This window comes from Hyla sarda, unplaced genomic scaffold (assembly GCF_029499605.1).
Source record: "Hyla sarda isolate aHylSar1 unplaced genomic scaffold, aHylSar1.hap1 scaffold_1342, whole genome shotgun sequence".
Classification (NCBI taxonomy): Eukaryota; Metazoa; Chordata; class Amphibia; order Anura; family Hylidae; genus Hyla; species Hyla sarda.
In genome coordinates this window covers 22,140-37,084 of record NW_026607968.1, presented here as the reverse complement: position 1 = coordinate 37,084, position 14,945 = coordinate 22,140, and the positions used below count along the sequence as shown (strand labels likewise).

Here is a 14,945-nt window from a genome sequence, read left to right as displayed (position 1 = left end):
AGATTATTATATAGTATCTGCCCCCCTCACTGTACAGAGCTCAGTGTCCTGTAATATAAGATTATTATATAGTATATGCCCCTCACTGTACAGAGCTCAGTGTCCTGTAATATAAGATTATTATATAGTATCTGCCCCCCTCACTGTACAGTGCTCAGTGTCCTGTAATATAAGGGTATTATATAGTATCTGCTGCTCACCCAGTCCGCCAGGTAGCGCCTTCACCACGTGTTTGAGCTGAGCGATCTCCAGCGCCTCCCACAGGACGCAGTCTGTGCATTTGTTCTCCGGGTCCAGATTAAATCTGCATTAAAGACAAAACTCATGAAAAAAATCTGAGGTGGCGGAGTCTGGTGGCTGATACCAGAGAACAATAAGCCAATCTCTGGTGACATCCTAGCAGTGAACCTGTGTCTACCTTATACTACCGCTGAATAATATCGGATCCTGAAGAATGATGGAAAGGCGAGAGCGCAATGTCTGCAGCGGGAGTTTAGCGATATCTATCCCATCAATTATAATGCGCCCTGAAGGAAATAGAAGGGATTAATATAACAGTTTTATCCCGCCCCCTCACTGTTATCCCGCCCCCTCACTATTATCCCGCCCTCTCACTGTTATCTCGCACCCTCACTGTTATCCCTATCCTGCTCCCTTACTATTAACTCATCTCCTCACTGTTATCCCACCTACTCAGTTATCCCTATCCTGCTCCCTTACTATTATCTCGTCCCCTCACTGTTCTCCCGCCCCCTCACTGTTATCCCTGTCCTGCTCCCTTACTATTAACTCGTCCCTCCACTGTTATCCCGCCCCCTCACTGTTATCCCGCCCCCCTCACTATTATCTCGCACCCTCACTGTTATCCCTATCCTGCTCCCTTACTATTAACTCATCTCCTCACTGTTATCCCGCCCCCTCACTGTTATCCCACCTACTCAGTTATCCCTATCCTGCTCCCTTACTATTATCTCGTCCCCTCACTGTTCTCCCGCCCCCTCACTGTTATCCCTGTCCTGCTCCCTTACTATTAACTCGTCCCTCCACTGTTATCCCGCCCCCTCACTGTTATCCCGCCCCCCTCACTATTATCTCGCACCCTCACTGTTATCCCTATCCTGCTCCCTTACTATTAACTCATCTCCTCACTGTTATCCCGCCCCCTCACTGTTATCCCACCTACTCAGTTATCCCTATCCTGCTCCCTTACTATTAACTCGTCCCCTCACTGTTATCCTGCGCCCTCACTGTTATCCCGCCCCCTCACTGTTATCCGACCCCCTCACTGTTCTCCCGCCCCCTCACTGTTATCCCTGTCCTGCTCCCTTACTATTAACTCGTCCCCTCACTGTTATCCCGCCCCCTCACTGTTATCCCGCCCCCCTCACTGTTATCTCGCACCCTCACTGTTATCCCTATCCTGCTCCCTTACTATTAACTCATCTCCTCACTGTTATCCCGCCCCCTCACTGTTATCCCACCTACTCAGTTATCCCTATCCTGCTCCCTTACTATTAACTCGTCCCCTCACTGTTATCCTGCGCCTTCACTGTTATCCCGACCCCTCACTGTTATCCGACCCCCTCACTGTTATCCCGCCCCCCTCACTATTATCCCGCCCCCTCACTATTATCCCTATCCTGCTCCCTTACTATTAACTCATCCCCTCACTGTTATCCGTCCCCTCACTGTTATCCCACCTACTCAGCTATCCCTATCCTACTCCCTTACTATTAACTCGTCCCCTCACTGTTATCCCGCCCCCTCACTGTTATCCCACCCCCTAACTATTAACTCGTCCCCTCACTGTTATCTCTATCCTACTCCCTTACTATTAACTCGTCCCCTCACTGTTATCTCTATCCTACTCCCTTACTATTAACTCGCCCCCTCACTGTTATCCCACCTCCTCACTGTTATCCCTATCCTGCTCCCTTACTATTAACTCGTCCCCGCAATGTTATCCCGCCCCCTCACTGTTATCTCTATCCTACTCCCTTACTATTAACTCACCCCCTCACTGTTATCCCGCCCCCTCACTGTTATCTCTATCCTACTCCCTTACTATTAACTCACCCCCTCACTGTTATCCCGCCTCCTCACTGTTTTCCCTATCCTACTCCCTTACTATTAACTCGCCCCCTCACTGTTATCTTCATCCTACTCCCTTACTATTAACTCGCCCCCTCACTGTTATCCCACCCCTCACTGTTATCTCTATCCTGCTCCCTTACTATTAACTCGTCCCCTCACTGTTATCCCGCCCCCTCACTGTTATCCCACCTCCTCACTGTTATCCCTATCCTACTCCCTTACTATTAACTCGTCCCCTCACTGTTATCCCGCCCCCTCACTGTTATCCTGCCCCCTCACTGTTATCTCTATCCTGCTCCCTTACTATTAACTCGTCCCCTCACTGTTATCCCGCCCCCTCACTGTTATCCCACCTCCTCACTGTTATCCCTATCCTGCTCCCTTACTATTAACTCGTCCCCGCAATGTTATCCCGCCCCCTCACTGTTATCTCTATCCTACTCCCTTACTATTAACTCACCCCCTCACTGTTATCCCGCCCCCTCACTGTTATCTCTATCCTACTCCCTTACTATTAACTCACCCCCTCACTGTTATCCCGCCTCCTCACTGTTTTCCCTATCCTACTCCCTTACTATTAACTCGTCCCCTCACTGTTATCCCGCCTCCTCACTGTTTTCCCTATCCTACTCCCTTACTATTAACTCGCCCCCTCACTGTTATCTTCATCCTACTCCCTTACTATTAACTCGCCCCCTCACTGTTATCTTCATCCTACTCCCTTACTATTAACTCGCCCCCTCACTGTTATCCCTATCCTGCTCCCTTACTATTAACTCGTCCCCTCACTGTTATCCCGCCCCCTCACTGTTATCTCTATCCTGCTCCCTTACTATTAACTCGTCCCCTCACTGTTATCCCGCCTCCTCACTGTTTTCCCTATCCTACTCCCTTACTATTAACTCACCCCCTCACTGTTATCTTCATCCTACTCCCTTACTATTAACTCGTCCCCTCACTGTTATCCCACCTCCTCACTGTTATCTGTATCCTGCTCCCTTACTATTAACTCGTCCCCTCACTGTTATCCCACCCCTCACTGTTATCTCTATCCTGCTCCCTTACTATTAACTCGTCCCCTCACTGTTATCCCGCCCCCTCACTGTTATCCCACCTCCTCACTGTTATCCCTATCCTACTCCCTTACTATTAACTCGTCCCCTCACTGTTATCCCGCCCCCTCACTGTTATCCCGCCCCCTCACTGTTATCTCTATCCTGCTCCCTTACTATTAACTCGTCCCCTCACTGTTATCCCGCCCCCTCACTGTTATCCCACCTCCTCACTGTTATCCCTATCCTGCTCCCTTACTATTAACTCGTCCCCTCACTGTTATCCCGCCCCCTCACTGTTATCCCACCTCCTCACTGTTATCCCTATCCTACTCCCTTACTATTAACTCGTCCCCTCACTGTTATCCCGCCCCCTCACTGTTATCCCGCCCCCTCACTGTTATCTCTATCCTGCTCCCTTACTATTAACACGTCCCCTCACTGTTATCCCGCCCCCTCACTGTTATCTCTATCCTGCTCCCTTACTATTAACTCGTCCCCTCACTGTTATCCCGCCCCCTCACTGTTATCCCACCTCCTCACTGTTATCCCTATCCTACTCCCTTACTGTTATCCCGCCCCCTCACTGTTATCCCGCCCCCTCACTGTTATCTCTATCCTGCTCCCTTACTATTAACTCGTCCCCTCACTGTTATCCCGCCCCCTCACTGTTATCCCTATCCTACTCCCTTACTATTAACTCGTCCCCTCACTGTTATCCCGCCTCCTCACTGTTATCTCTATCCTGCTCCCTTACTATTAACTCGTCCCCTCACTGTTATCCCGCCCCCTCACTGTTATCCCACCTCCTCACTGTTATCCCTATCCTACTCCCTTACTATTAACTCGTCCCCTCACTGTTAACCCGCCTCCTCACTGTTATCTCTATCCTGCTCCCTTACTATTAACTCGTCCCCTCGCTATTGTCCCGACCACTCACTATTGTCCCACCCACTCACTATTGTCCCACCCACTCACTGTTTTCCCTGTCCTGCTCCCTTACTACTAACTCATCCCCTCACTGTTATCCCGCCCCCTCACTATTGTCCCACCCTCTCACTGTTATCCCACCCACTCACTGGTATCCCTTTCCTGCTCCCTTCCTATTAACTCGTCCACTCACTGTTATCCCGCCCCCTCACTGTTATCCCGCCCCCTCACTGTTATCCCGCCCCCTCACTGTTATCTCTATCCTACTCCCTTACTATTAACTCGTCCACTCACTGTTATCCCGCCCCCTCACTGTTATCCCGCCCCCTCACTGTTATCCCTGTCCTGCTCTGTTACTATTAACTCTCTCCTCACTGTTATCCCGCCCCCTCACTGTTATCCGTCCTGCTCCCTTACTATTAACTCGTCCCCTCACTGTTATCTCGCCCCCTCACTGTTATCCCTGTCCTGCTCCCTTACTATTAACTCGTCCCCTCACTGTTATCCCACCTCCTCACTGTTATCCCTGTCCTGCTCTGTTACTATTAACTTGTCCCCTCACTGTTATCCCGCCCCCTCACTGTTATCCCTGTCCTGCTCCCTTACTATTAACTCGTCCCCTCACTGTTATCCCGCCCCCTCACTGTTATCCCGCCCCCTCACTGTTATCCGTCCTGCTCCCTTACTATTAACTCGTCCCCTCACTGTTATCCCGCCCCCTCACTGTTATCCCTGTCCTGCTCCCTTACTATTAACTTGTCCCCTCACTGTTATCCCGCCCCCTCACTGTTATCCCTGTCCTGCTCTGTTACTATTAACTGGTCCCCTCACTGTTATCCTACCCCCTCACTGTTATCCCTGTCCTGCTCTGTTACTATTAACTCGTCCCCTCACTGTTATCTCACCCCCTCACGGTTATCCCTGTCCTGCTCTGTTACTATTAACTCGTCCCCTCACTGTTATCTCGCCCCCTCACTGTTATCCCGCCCCCTCACTGTTATCCCTGTCCTGCTCTGTTACTATTAACTCGTCCCCTCACTGTTATCTCGCCCCCTCACGGTTATCCCTGTCCTGCTCTGTTACTATTAACTCGTCCCCTCACTGTTATCTCGCCCCCTCACTGTTATCCCGCCCCCTCACTGTTATCCCTGTCCTGCTCTGTTACTATTAACTCGTCCCCTCACTGTTATCCCGCCCCCTCACTGTTATCCCGCCCCCTCACTGTTATCTCTATCCTGCTCCCTTACTATTAACTCGTCCCCTCACTGTTATCCCGCCCCCTCACTGTTATCTCTATCCTGCTCCCTTACTATTAACTCGTCCCCTCACTGTTATCCCGCCCCCTCACTGTTATCCCACCTCCTCACTGTTATCCCTATCCTACTCCCTTACTATTAACTCGTCCCCTCACTGTTATCCCGCCTCCTCCCTGTTATCTCTATCCTGCTCCCTTACTATTAACTCGTCCCCTCACTGTTATCCCGCCCCCTCACTGTTATCCCACCTCCTCACTGTTATCCCTATCCTACTCCCTTACTATTAACTCGTCCCCTCACTGTTAACCCGCCTCCTCACTGTTATCTCTATCCTGCTCCCTTACTATTAACTCGTCCCCTCGCTATTGTCCCGACCCCTCACTATTGTCCCACCCACTCACTATTGTCCCACCCACTCACTATTGTCCCACCCACTCACTGTTTTCCCTGTCCTGCTCCCTTACTACTAACTCATCCCCTCACTGTTATCCCGCCCCCTCACTATTGTCCCACCCTCTCACTGTTATCCCACCCACTCACTGGTATCCCTTTCCTGCTCCCTTCCTATTAACTCGTCCACTCACTGTTATCCTGCCCCCTCACTGTTATCCCGCCCCCTCACTGTTATCTCTATCCTACTCCCTTACTATTAACTCGTCCCCTCACTGTTATCCCGCCTCCTCACTGTTATCTCTATCCTGCTCCCTTACTATTAACTCGTCCCCTCACTGTTATCCCGCCTCCTCACTGTTATCCCGCCCCCTCACTGTTATGCCTGTCCTGCTCTGTTACTATTAACTCGTCCCCTCACTGTTATCCCGCCCCCTCACTGTTATCCCACCCACTCACTGTTATCCCTGTCCTGCTCCCTTACTATTAACACGTCCCATCACTGTTATCCCGCCCCCTCACTGTTATTCCACCCACTCACTGTTATCCCTGTCCTGCTCCCTTACTATTAACTCGTCCCCTCACTGTTATCCCGCCCCCTCACTGTTATCCCTGTCCTGCTCTGTTACTATTAACTCGTCCCCTCACTGTTATCCCACCCCCTCACTGTTATCCCACTTCCTCACTGTTATCCCTATCCTACTCCCTTACTATTAACTCGTCCCCTCACTGTTATCCCGTTTCCTCACTGTTATCTCTATCCTCCTCCCTTACTATTAACTCGTCCCCTCACTGTTATCCCACCTCCTCACTGTTATCTCTACCCTGCTCCCTTACTATTAACTCGTCCCCTCGCTATTGTCCCGACCCCTCACTATTGTCCCACCCACTCACTATTGTCCCACCCACTCACTATTGTCCCACCCACTCACTGTTATCCCTGTCCTGCTCCCTTCCTATTAACTCGTCCCCTCACTGTTATCCTGCCTCCTCACTGTTATCCCGCCCCCTCACTGTTATGCCTGTCCTGCTCTGTTACTATTAACTCGTCCCCTCACTGTTATCCCGCCCCCTCACTGTTATCCCACCCACTCACTGTTATCCCTGTCCTGCTCCCTTACTATTAACTCGTCCCCTCACTGTTATCCCGCCCCCTCACTGTTATCCCACCCACTCACTGTTATCCCTGTCCTGCTCCCTTACTATTAACACGTCCCATCACTGTTATCCCGCCCCCTCACTGTTATCCCTGTCCTGCTCCCTTACTATTAACTCGTCCCCTCACTGTTATCCTGTCCCCTCACTGTTATCCCGCCCCCTAACTATTAACTCGTCCCCTCACTGTTATCTCGTCCCCTCACTGTTATCCCGCCCCCTCACTGTTATCCCTGTCCTGCTCTGTTACTATTAACTCGTCCCCTCACTGTTATCCCGCCCCCTCACTGTTATCCCGCCCCCTCACTGTTATCCGTCCTGCTCTGTTACTATTAACTCGTCCCCTCACTGTTATCCCGCCCCCTCACTGTTATCCCTGTCCTGCTCTGTTACTATTAACTCGTCCCCTCACTGTTATCCCGCCCCCTCACTGTTATCTCTATCCTGCTCCCTTACTATTAACTCGTCCCCTCACTGTTATCCCGCCCCCTCACTGTTATCCCGCCCCCTCACTGTTATCTCTATCCTGCTCCCTTACTATTAACTCGTCCCCTCACTGTTATCCCGCCCCCTCACTGTTATCCCGCCCCCTCACTGTTATCTCTATCCTGCTCCCTTACTATTAACTCGTCCCCTCACTGTTATCCCGCCCCCTCACTGTTATCCCGCCCCCTCACTGTTATCCCGCCCCCTCACTGTTATCTCTATCCTGCTCCCTTACTATTAACTCGTCCCCTCACTGTTATCTCACCCCCTCACTGTTATCCCGCCCCCTCACTGTTATCCCGCCCCCTCACTGTTATCTCTATCCTGCTCCCTTACTATTAACTCGTCCCCTCACTGTTATCTCACCCCCTCACTGTTATCCCGCCCCCACACTGTTATCCCGCCCCCTCACTGTTATATCTGTCCTGCTCCCTTACTATTAACTCGTCCCCTCACTGTTATCTCACCCCCTCACTGTTATCCTGCCTCCTCACTGTTATCCCGCTTCCACTTCTCCCCCTTTATATTACTTTTACATGGCTCTCACCCTGGAATGTGTCCACCATCCTGAAAAACGCCAGTGAGAAGGAGGATTTCCCGCTGCCTGTTCTCCCACAAATTCCGATCTGTTGTGACAGAGAGACTGGTTAGTTTCCATTGTTCCGATGACCCTCAGGACTACTACTCCCATCAGTCCTCTCCCACCTTCTGTCCCGGGGTGATGTGAGCGTTCACGTGCTTCAGCACTGGTTTCAAGGAGCTGTCGTAGCGCACGCTCAGGTTCTGGATCTGGATTTCGCCTCGGTCCGGCCAGTTCTGTGGGATCTGGGAGGCGGCTGCGTGAGGGGAACATTAATTATTCATGAGCTGGTCATGTGAACTCATGGATGGGCGGAGCTCTGAAACTTACATAGGAGACCCTTGTAGTTCTCCGGCTCGGTCTTCAGGAGGCTGTTAATCCTCTTCACCGCTCCCAGCTGGATCTCCATGTCGGACAGGTTACGCACCATCCAGTTCAGGTAGTTAGAGACCTGCAGGACACGGCGGCCATGGTAAAACCTTGTGTACACAAAATATACACATCTGACTGCGCAAATCACATCATTATACACTGCAGGGACCCCAACCAGTGAGGTAATAATTATAATAACATCATAGACAACAGATGGAAAAACATATACAAAACATTATGCACACACAGAAAAAAATACAACATACAGGTACACAACACCGCAGACACAATATGCAAGCACAGATACTTATACAACATATGCAAATACAACATACAAGTACACAACACTACAACAGACCACCTCAGACAACATATACAAACTCAAATACATAGAAACATACACAACATACAAGTACACAGCACTACAGACATATACAAGCACATTAACACATACAACACTACAGACAACATATACAAACTCATACAACACAGAAACCTATATGTACACAACACCACAGACATATATACAAACATGACTATGGGATTTGTTTATTCTGTCATTGTTTTATTGGTTTCTAAGGAGATGGATGAAAATCATCATGGCTGTCACTGTATCTCTTTTAAAAGGTGTCACCCAGCTTTCCCAGACTGCTAAACAGCCCAGAAATGTTGTGATGTTGGAGATGTGGTGCCGCAGAGCTGTCATTCAGGAGAGCAGGGAGACATCCCGTATGGCCGCCATCACCCGCGCTCTAGCCCTTCCTCTCTGTACTGCAGTGGTCTCTGTATGTGAGGTCAGTGGGGTCCAAACCTCCCATTTCACACACAATATTTCAGAAATAATCTTTACCATTAGAGCGTAAGTGAGTCCGAGCCCAACCTGACCGGCTGGTAGCACAGAGTAGGTGATGGAGGCCACGGCAGCGACCAGGACCACGCACGCCCCGATGTATTCCTGCAACAAGAGGGGGAGACCATAATACACAAGAAGCTCTATCACTGCCCCCGCTCCCTCACTACCCTCCCTCTGAACTCTCCATGCGCACCTCCTATTACTGCCCCCGCTCCCTCACTACCCTCCCTCTGAACTCTCCATGCGCACCTCCTATTTCTGCCCCCGCTCCCTCACCACCCTCCCTCTGAACTCTCCATGCGCACCTCCTATTACTGCCCCCGCTCCCTCACTACCCTCCCTCTGAACTCTCCATGCGCACCTCCTATTACTGCCCCCGCTCCCTCACTACCCTCCCTCTGAACTCTCCATGCGCACCTCCTATTACTGCCCCCGCTCCCTCACTACCCTCCCTCAGAACTCTCCATGCGCACCTCCTATTACTGCCTCCGCTCCCTCACCACCCTCCCTCAGAACTCTCCCTGCGCACCTCCTATTACTGCCTCCGCTCCCTCACCACCCTCCCTCAGAACTCACCATGCGCACCTCCAGCCATCGGTTGGCTGCTGTAAGGAAAAGAGATGCAATGTTGTTTGAGTCTGTGAGTTCTAGGAGCTTCTGCCTGAATCTTGCCTCGTACCTGGAAGAGAGAAAAGTCACAGATCATAACTACGGGAGCGACTGGAAACCACGACATGGACAGAGCAAGGTCATGCATCTACACTAGGGCATCACCTGGACACACAGACGACGGAGACAACATCACCTGGACACACACACAGACACCACGTCACCTGGACACACACGATGGACACCACATCACCTGGACACACACACAGACACCACATCACCTGGACGCACACACAGACACCACATCACCTGGACACACACGATGGACACCACATCACCTGGACACACACACAGACACCACATCACCTGGACACACACACACACGCACACACAACGGACACCACATCACCTGGACACACACACACAGACAGACACCACATCACCTGGACACACACAGACACCACATCACCTGGACACACACACACACACACCACATCACCTGGACACACACAGACACCAAATCACCTGGACACACACACACAGACACCACATCACCTGGACACACACACAGACACCACGTCACCTGGACACACACGATGGACACCACATCACCTGGACACACACACAGACACCACATCACCTGGACACACACACACGCACACACAACGGACACCACATCACCTGGACACACACACACAGACAGACACCACATCACCTGGACACACACAGACACCACATCACCTGGACACACACAGACACCACATCACCTGGACACACACAGACACCAAATCACCTGGACACACACACACAGACACCACATCACCTGGACACACACACACAGACACCACATCACCTGGACACACACGATGGACACCACATCACCTGGACACACACGCACACAGACACCACATCACCTGGACACACACACAACGGACACCACATCACCTGGACACACACGCACACAGACACCACATCACCTGGACACACACACAACGAACACCCCATCACCTGGACACACACACACAGACACCACATCACCTGGACACACACAGACACCACATCACCTGGACACACACACACAGACACCACGTCACCTGGACACACACACACAGACACCACATCACCTGGACACACACGCACAGACACCACGTCACCTGGACACACACACAACGGACACCACATCACCTGGACACACACACACACAGACACAACATCACCTGGACACACACACACAGACACCACGTCACCTGGACTCACACGATGGACACCACATCACCTGGACACACACACACAGACACCACATCACCTGGACACACACACAACGGACACCACATCACCTGGACCCACACAGACACCACATCACCTGGACACACACGCACAGACACCACATCACCTGGACACACACACACACAGACACAACATCACCTGGACACACACACAGACACCACGTCACCTGGACTCACACGATGGACACCACATCACCTGGACACACACACACAGACACCACATCACCTGGACACACACACAACGGACACCACATCACCTGGACCCACACAGACACCACATCACCTGGACACACACACACAGACACCACATCACCTGGACACACACACACAGACACCACATCACCTGGACACACACACACAGACACCACATCACCTGGACACACACACAACGGACACCACATCACCTGGACACACACAGACACCACATCACCTGGACACACACACACAGACACCACATCACCTGGACACACACACAACGGACACCACATCACCTGGACACACACAGACACCACATCGCCTGGACACACAGACACCACATCACCTGGACACACACACACAGACACCACATCACCTGGACACACACACAACGGACACCAAATAACCTGGACACACACACACAGACACCACATCACCTGGACACACACACAACGGACACCAAATAACCTGGACACACAGAGACACCACATCACCTGGACACACACACACAGACACTACATCACCTGGACACACAGACACCACATCACCTGGACACACACACAACGGACACCACATCACCTGGACACACAGACGACGGACACCACATCACCTGGACACACAGACGACGGACACCACATCACCTGGACACACACACAGACACCACGTCACCTGGACACACACACAGACACCACGTCACCTGGACACACACGACGGACACCACATCACCTGGACACACAGACACCACGTCACCTGGACACACACGATGGACACCACATCACCTGGACACACACTTAACGGACACCACATCACCTGGACACACACACAACGGACACCACATCACCTGGACACACACACACAGACACCACGTCACCTGGACACACACGACGGACACCACATCACCTGGACACACAGACGACGGACACCACATCACCTGGACACACACACACAGACACCACATCACCTGGACACACACACACAGACACCACATCACCTTGACACACACACACAGACACCACATCACCTGGACACACACGCACAGACACCACATCACCTGGACACACAGACACCACATCACCTGGACACACACGCACAGACACCACATCACCTGGACACACACACACAGACACCACATCACCTGGACACACACACACAGACACCACATCACCTGGACACACACACAACGGACACCACATCACCTGGACACACACAGACACCACATCACCTGGACACACACAACGGACACCACATCACCTGGACACACACACAGACACCACATCACCTGGACACACACACAACGGACACCACATCACCTGGACACACACAGACACCACATCACCTGGACACACACGACGGACACCACATCACCTGGACACACACACAGACACCACATCACCTGGACACACAGACGACGGACACCACATCACCTGGACACACAGACGACGGACACCACATCACCTGGACACACACACACAGACACCACATCACCTGGACACACACACACAGACACCACATCACCTGGACACACACTTAACGGACACCACATCACCTGGACACACACTTAACGGACACCACATCACCTGGACGGACACACAACGGACACCACATCACCTGGACACACACAGACACCACATCACCTGGACACACACACACAGACACCACATCACCTGGACACACACCGGATACCACATCATCTGGACAAACACCGGATACTACCTCACCTGGACACACACACACACAGACACCAAATCACCTGGACACACACACAGACACCACATCACCTGGACACACACACACAGACACCACATCACCTGGACACACACACACAGACACCACATCACCTGAACACACGCACAGACACCACATCACCTGGACACACACACACAGACACCACATCACCTGGACACACACACACAGACACCACATCACCTGGACACACACACACAGACACCACATCACCTGGACACACACGCACAGACACCACATCACCTGGACACACACACACAGACACCACATCACCTGGACACACACACACGGACACCACATCACCTGGACACACACACACGGACACCACATCACCTGGACACACACACAACGGACACCACATCACCTGGACACACACAGACACCACATCACCTGGACACACACAACGGACACCACATCACCTGGACACACACACAGACACCACATCACCTGGACACACACACAACGGACACCACATCACCTGGACACACACAGACACCACATCACCTGGACACACACGACGGACACCACATCACCTGGACACACACACAGACACCACATCACCTGGACACACAGACGACGGACACCACATCACCTGGACACACACACACAGACACCACATCACCTGGACACACACATAGACACCACATCACCTGGACACACACACACACACCACATCACCTGGACACACACACAGACACCACATCACCTGGACACACACGACGGACACCACATCACCTGGACACACACACAGACACCACATCACCTGGACACACACACAGACACCACATCACCTGGACACACGACGGACACCACATCACCTGGACACACACACACAGACACCACATCACCTGGACACACACATAGACACCACATCACCTGGACACACACAGACACCACATCACCTGGACACACACACACAGACACCACATCACCTGGACACACACACACAGACACCACATCACCTGGACACACACACAGACACCACATCACCTGGACACACACACACAGACACCACATCACCTGGACAAACACCGGATACTACATCACCTGGACACACGACGGACACCACATCACCTGGACACACGACGGACACCACATCACCTGGACACACACCGGATACCACATCATCTGGACAAACACCGGATACTACATCACCTGGACACACACAGACACCACATCACCTGGACACACACAGACACCACATCACCTGGACACACACCGGATACCACATCATCTGGACAAACACCGGATACTACATCACCTGGACACACACAGACACCACATCACCTGGACACACGACGGACACCACATCACCTGGACACATCCCGGACTTGGCCATTACCTGAAGGCGCGTATGGTGGTCAGTCCTTCCACTGTTTCGGAGAAGTGTGCCAGCAGGGGGAGCTGCGTACCGTCCTCCACCTGCTGTAGATCCCTGCAACCACAATAATATTTTCTTAGTGCAGAAAAAATAGTGAATGGAGCTTATAATACTCGGGGGTCACAGCTTCCTCTCATTCTTATTACACTGCAGGGTCACAGCTTCCTATCATTCTTATTACACTGCGGGGTCACAGCTTCCTCTCATTCTTATTACACTGTGGGGTCACAGCTTCCTCTCATTCTTATTACACTGTGGGGTCACAGCTTCCTATCATTCTTATTACACTGTGGGGTCACAGCTTCCTATCATTCTTATTACACTGCGGGGTCACAGCTTCCTATCATTCTTATTACACTGCGGGGTCACAGCTTCCTATTCTTATTACACTGCGGGGTCACAGCTTCCTATCATTCTTATTACACTGTGGGGTCACAGCTTCCTATCATTCTTATTACACTGTGGGGTCACAGCTTCCTATCATTCTTATTACACTGTGGGGTCACAGCTTCCTATAATTCTTATTACACTGTGGGGTCACAGCTTCCTATCATTCTTATTAC

General features: G+C 51.7%; 1 protein-coding gene across 1 annotated transcript in view; it reads right to left on the bottom strand.

Annotated features, from left to right (window-relative positions):
- LOC130305904 (ATP-binding cassette sub-family C member 8-like) overlaps positions 1–14,945 on the bottom strand; it is a gene marked incomplete at its 5' end in the record, with an annotated part of 52,170 nt that overhangs the window by 15,395 nt on the left and 21,830 nt on the right. Inside the window, 8 exon segments of the mRNA XM_056552041.1 lie at positions 201–304; positions 419–527; positions 7,911–7,989; positions 8,069–8,199; positions 8,274–8,394; positions 9,166–9,270; positions 9,745–9,847; positions 14,344–14,436. Of these exon segments, the coding sequence (XP_056408016.1) occupies positions 201–304; positions 419–527; positions 7,911–7,989; positions 8,069–8,199; positions 8,274–8,394; positions 9,166–9,270; positions 9,745–9,847; positions 14,344–14,436 (845 nt within the window).